At 55.1% G+C, this 5,996-nt stretch overlaps 1 protein-coding gene across 1 annotated transcript in view; it reads right to left on the bottom strand.

The window, feature by feature from the left end:
• Positions 1–1,662, bottom strand: part of NUAK2 (NUAK family, SNF1-like kinase, 2) — a gene marked incomplete at both ends in the record, with an annotated part of 5,130 nt that extends 3,468 nt beyond the window's left edge. Inside the window, 2 exons of the mRNA XM_008949198.1 lie at positions 58–209; positions 1,542–1,662. Coding sequence (XP_008947446.1) covers positions 58–209; positions 1,542–1,662 — 273 coding nt within the window. The remainder of the gene's footprint in view (positions 1–57; positions 210–1,541) is intronic.
• Between the last annotated feature and the right edge of the window lie 4,334 nt (positions 1,663–5,996).

The raw sequence follows: 5,996 nt of genomic DNA, 5'->3' as shown, positions 1-5,996 counted from the left end.
CGCAGGAGCCCATCCCCCGGGGGGGGGAAGGCGATGGGACCCGTGGGACAAACCCACCTTGTGGCAGTAGTAGACAGCAGAGACGACCTGGCGGAAGAAGTGACGAGCCTCCTGCTCGGAGAGGCGCTGCCGCTCGCAGATGTAGTCGTACAGGTCCCCCTTGCTGGCGTACTCCATCACGATGACGATCTTGCTGCTGTTCTCAAACACTGCCAGGGATGGGAAGCCCCCGGGGGGTTAGGAGGGGTGCTCGGAGCTAAGGGCTTCCCCTCAGCACATGGAGCCCCGCCCCGCCCCGTTGCCTGTGCCCGAGGGCTGTTTGCAAACTAGAATTGTGGTGGAGTTTCTGTGGGTCAGGGGGGGCACAGCCAGAGCTGCTGCCCCTCTCCCACAGTGCCAGCCCCCTTCCCACAGGGCCACCAGGCTGCTGGCTGAGCAGCCCCTGCAGCCAGAGCACAGAAGGGGCTCTGCTCTGCCAGGAGGTGACTAAGACTCGTGGCTCTTTGCTCGCCAGAGCCCTGCCAAGGGGGAAGGTGACGGAGCTCCCGGCTGGCACAGCCCCGTGGCCTTTCTGCATGTGCCCATGGCTCCCAAGGAGGCTCTGGCTCAAGCCAGGAGTCGGAGCCTTTTCTTCCTGTTTGCAAAAAGCTACTTCAATATTTTTGAATTCCAACAGCCAGCGTGACTCAGTCCTCACAAACACCGCCCACGATCTGCCGAGCTGCTCGCCTTTGTTTAGAGGACAAAGGGACTCTGGATACCTCACATGGGCCAGCGAGGTGGCCAGAACTCAGGCACCAGCCACACGCCAGACCCCCGAGGAAGAGCATGGGTCATGTTGCAGCCAAAGGACTTCACCTGATGTTTAAGCAAGGACTGATTCAGCTGGAGATTTGCTCTAAATCTGGTCGTAGCTAGAGCCTGAGAAATTCCCCTTTGGTCGGTGCTGTCCCGACACCCTGGGAGCCAAGCCCAGCTCTGGTTGAAAAGCCAAGCCCAGCAGCACCAGGAGCAATCTCAGCACCAGTGGTTTGGTTTTCCTGTGCCCCAGGGGAGGGAATGAGGACTCCAGAGCTGGCATTAGCTCCTGCCCCCAGGCTGAGAGCAGAGCCACAGAGACTCCCACTGCTCCCTGGCTGGGGTGAGCGTCCAGCACCCCCAGAGCTCACACAGCACTGTGGCCACCAGTTCCTCCCCACAGCACAGCCCCTTGCCAGCAAAAAAAATAAAACACAAACATTTGGAGCCAGCTTCCCTCTCCGGGCAGGATGGGATGGGAAGCAGCTATTTCTGGAGCAGGTATTTCCCCTCGCCGCTGCTCTGCACGCAGATGGGGAAACCACAGCCCAGCAGCATCTGCTCTCCCTGCCAGCACTGGGTCACCAGCACGGCCCAGGCTGTGGCAAACAGCTTCTGCCCTCTGCTAGCAACAGGAGGAGAGTGGCCAGCACTGACCCCCCTGCTGCAGAGCCTGTCCCGGTACCCAGCCCGGCGGAGGCTCAGGGATGCTGCTGGGAAGCAGAGGGGAGAGGAGGGCTCACCTTCATGGACAGCGATGATGTGGGGGTGGTTGAGGGAGGACATGATCTCAATCTCTCTCCGGATATGGACAAGGTCCTGCTCATCCTTGATTTTGTCTTTCCGGATTGACTTGATGGCCACCTGCAGATGAGAACAGACCAAGGGTCACCCGCTGCCGGGGCCAGGAGCAGTGTGGCTGCCCAAAGACTGGTGCAGAGGAAGAAACCCACCCCTCTCTGTCAGGAAGGGGCTCACAAGCCAGAGATCAACAGCTCAGCTTGCCCACCCACTCACATTGCATCCAAGAGCCACGCCACACGGCTCCACCAAAGCAACTCCAACAAAAGTGAACTTCAGCAATTAGCTTTTTATGCTTTCCAAGTCCGGTTGCTGTGCACAGAGAAGCTCCCCCCAAGGGAAACTTGCTGCTGTTCCTGCCAGAGGAGCTCCCCAGCCCTCCTCCTGCAGGTAGCCCAGCCCTGCTCTTCATCTACGTGCCATGGCTTACAGGAATTGTGTCCCAGGCTACAGCCGCCGCTGGACCGTGGCCAGCTAAAGGAATGTGACCTACACACATGACTTGGAAGATAACAACAACAACAACAACAACGTCTTCTTGGGGTCAGGAAAATGAAAAAAACAGAGCAGGTTTTGTTTTCCTTGCAAATATTTATCTCAAGGAGCTGATTTTGTAGAGGGAAGAGAAAGCTTGGTGTTAAGGAGTAGATCCCTCCTAGGCACAGGACACCCAGCACTGATGATGCAAGCTGCTTTCCAAAGCTTTCACTTGGGTTTTCAAGTTATCCTCTGCAAGGAAATGGAAAGGGGAGGAGAAAGAAGAGTAAGTGCTGGAGAATAGACGCCTTCTAATCCTCTTTCAAAGGAGCTGGGGAGAGACAATGTGCTCCTAGGGTCGAATTTACAACTGAATCCAGCAGAACCTCTCTTTTTCTCTCAGACAAGAATGCGGAACAGCATTAATCCTGTAAAGGGACCCCTGCACCCGTCTCCCAGCAACAGGGAGGGGGGCCACAGACACCCACCAGCCCCAGCTGCCAGCACAGGAGCGATGCTCAAAGCTCCTCCACTCCTGGCTGTGTGGGACTGATGCCTGGCCTCATCTCCCTCTGGTTTAGGGGGGTCAGAAACCTCACTCTGAGCCTTACCAAGCAGCAAGAGGCTCAGAGCACGTTTGCAACCCCGTTGCACCCACGGCGTGTCACCAGTCACTGAAGCAGCAGCTCACACCAGGGTCCCCATGGGAGAAGGATGTGCCAATTTTAAGGGCTCAGACAGGCAAACGAGAGGTGGCCCATGAAGCCCCTTTGGGCCACGTCCCTGCTGCACTGGGCCACTTCAGGCCAGCACTGGCCAGGGCAGGGGTTGCCCTGGGGAAGCATTGTGCCTGCAGCTGCCCCAAGGGTTGAAGGCACCAAGCAGAATGGACTCTGCCCAAGGAAAGTTCACTAACCCAGGCCCAAGTTTCTGTACAAAGCCATACAGAAGGCGCTTAATAACTTCTTGAAAGCCAGGTATTCTTTTCCCTGACCTTTGTGCTAGGTTAACAGGTTAAAGTTTAACAAATTTTTTGCTCCAGCCCCTGATTACCTGACCCCTGCTAGAATGCGGGCAAAGCCTTTATGCAGCCAGCCAGCCCGCTCCTGCCCTCCCAAATTCCTCTTGAGTCACTCTATTCCTCTCCCCTCTGAAGCTCAGCATCCAGCCCAGCAGCCTCAGCGTTTTGGGGAGCACACAGCACATTTGCTCACCAACCAAGGTGCTCATGCACACACACTGCTGAGCCAGGGCTCAGGGCAAGACCTGCTGTCCATACAAAGAGAAGGTGGCTGCCAGGAAGCCTCAGGAGATGCCACTGGCTGCACTCAGCAGCATGCCAGAGAACGCCCTTGCCTATGAGCACAGCAGTTAGTGACCTGCAAGGCAGATGAGACACGAGCTGCAGGAGCTGGTTCAGGGCACTGTTAGAGCCCCGGGGCTCTGCTTGCCCGCAGATGGGCCAGCTGCCTGTGTGAGGTTAAGGCACAACACCCAGCCAGGGTAGGATGCTGTTAGAGTCCACACCTCATACAACAGAGGCTGAACCAGCTGCTCAGGGTGGGAAGATTTCCCTGCCTGTCAAGCCCGACTAGGGAGGCTAATCCCTTGGCCATCCCATCCTTCCCCAGGGGTGCCAAGAAGTGACTTTGTTCTGAAACATCCCCTACCTAGGGGAGCTGACAGCAGAAGATCTCCTGAGACAAAAAAAAAAAGGCCATTCCTGGCCACCCTGGAGCTGGGGACCAACAGCTTCAGGGAGGGACACTGCCACAGCCTACCTGCTGCCTGCACCACCACTGCTGTGAGAAGAATCTTCTCCAGGAACCAGCCCCACCAAGTCCCACTGCAGGAGCCTAGAGAACTTGAGAGTACTTTCCAAGTCAAAAAGGCTTTTAATTAAAAGGTCTTTTTGGGTGCAGAACAGGTATTTTCAGCAGCTGCTGAAAGATGCATTAAGCTACAACCCCAGGCAGCACTTTAGAAGTTGTTCCAGGTTGCAAGTGCAGCATTTTCATGCTCCATGAAATATGGATTACAACCCACTACGGAAGAGACCAGGGTTCACCCCTCACTGCAGATCAAAAGAGGCTTTACTGCTTTGGAATATTCCAGGTGCTGCCTTCCTCTTGACATCACACAAACCCACAAATACATTTTCTGACACTGCAAGTGAGTCCCACAGGAGGTCCCTCTTTCTGTTTGACTTGGCTACAGGCCAAGGCTTGGGAACCAGGCTGGGAGCAAACACCAGCCTGGAAGGATTATAAAAAAAAAGAGGCCAGATGCTGCCATGCAAACAGGTGCAGGAGCCAGGTTGCAGCACCATGGCACACATTATGGAATCTTCAACCCAAAAGGCATAGGGAAAATGAAAAAAAAAAGAAAAAGAAGGAAAAAAGCAAGGAAAAAGAACCAGCAGCTCTCTACCCATCTGCTTGATATGGCAGGGACACAATTTTCCAAGGACTGGGAAGGGCACCCAGCAGAAGTACCCACCAAAAGGCATAAGCATCGTTACACCTAAAGGATTTCTAAACAGAAAAGAAAGCTGCTTTTCAGACAAAGAATGGCCCTGGAAGCCTCCAAAAACCCTCCAGCTGTGAGAGCATGGTCTTCCCTGCTTAGACACACCTCGCTCTGAGCTAAGTCCAGGTAGGCTGGTTGAAATGAGAGGAAAGAAGAAAGCTAAGCAGTAAAACGAGATGGTTCAATATTCAGAGAGCCTTTGAGAGAGGCAGTTTCTGATTAGCCAGAGGCAAAACCCCGTGCATGGAGCAGCTCCAGCGATACAGCCTCAGCCGGTAGGGTGGGATCAGCACAGCCCAGGAGGGGTAACCTGCGGAGGCAGCACTACCTGCTCTCACACCTCGCTGTTTAGGAAGTGAAAGCCACTTAGAGTAAGGAGCGAATAACAACCCAGCTCAGGATAAGCCTAAAGATTAAACAGGTCCGGAAACGCTGAGTGCTACAAGAAAGAATTTGTGGGAAGAGGAGAGATTTGTGGCTAAGCCTCCTGTTCCTCCACGGCCAGCTATCTAAGGTACTAGTTAGTTGAGCCCTTGACTATCTCCAGCGTTTATTGAGGAGTCACTGGCCTGTGTATTTAATTTGCATTATAATAGATCAGTGCTGCTAGACAAACGAGTCCCTATCCTAAGGGACTTCCACAGGTAGGTGAATCTGGTGGCAGTTCAGATTCCCTGCACGAACTGGGTGCAGACTGGGAACACCGAATCTTCTCGCCCATCCCAAGGGGAGGGATCCTTCCAGGTCTGTGGGTGGAAGCTGCATTTCAAGGCCCCGATTATGCAGCAAAACAGCAGCTTGTTCAGAATCAGATACGCTAATGGAAACGGCAGATCTGACTTCATTAAAGGCTGTCGCGTTACACAAGAAAACCTCTCAGATTTCCAGCTGTTTTCCTTGCAGTGCCTGGAGCATCCAACCTCACACCCTGCCCCTCTGCTCAGCCCTCGGAGCTTTTCTGGACCCTCATCACCCTCCCATGGTCCCATCTCACCGCTGGACCCTCATCACCCTCCCATGGTCCCATCTCACCGCTGGACCCTCATCACCCTCCCATGCTCCCAAGATGGGCCGATGTGCAAGAGCCTTTCTTGGGTCCCACCCCACACCGCAGGGTGCTCAGGACCAAACAGGGGCAGGGGAATCACGTTCGAGCTGCCATTTGAACCCCTCCAGATTCCTATAGGACAGGGATACCAGCACAGCAGCACCCCTCTCTCCTGGGGGTGAGGGATCCCCACTTCTCCCCGCACATTTCCCGCACCCTGGGTCGCTGTGCCCGGGGTTGAGCCGTGCATCGTGCCCAGCCTCTCGCTTCAGAGGGGCTGAGGCGTGGATGGAGCGAGTCACGATTTAATCAAACCCTCAGGGCTGGGGAGGGGGGGCTCGGC

Source organism: Merops nubicus, unplaced genomic scaffold (genome assembly GCF_000691845.1).
Source record: "Merops nubicus isolate BGI_N331 unplaced genomic scaffold, ASM69184v1 scaffold34641, whole genome shotgun sequence".
In the NCBI taxonomy this organism is placed as follows: domain Eukaryota; kingdom Metazoa; phylum Chordata; class Aves; order Coraciiformes; family Meropidae; genus Merops; species Merops nubicus.
Note: the sequence above shows the minus strand (reverse complement) of the source record. Positions and strands in the feature narration are given on the sequence as shown.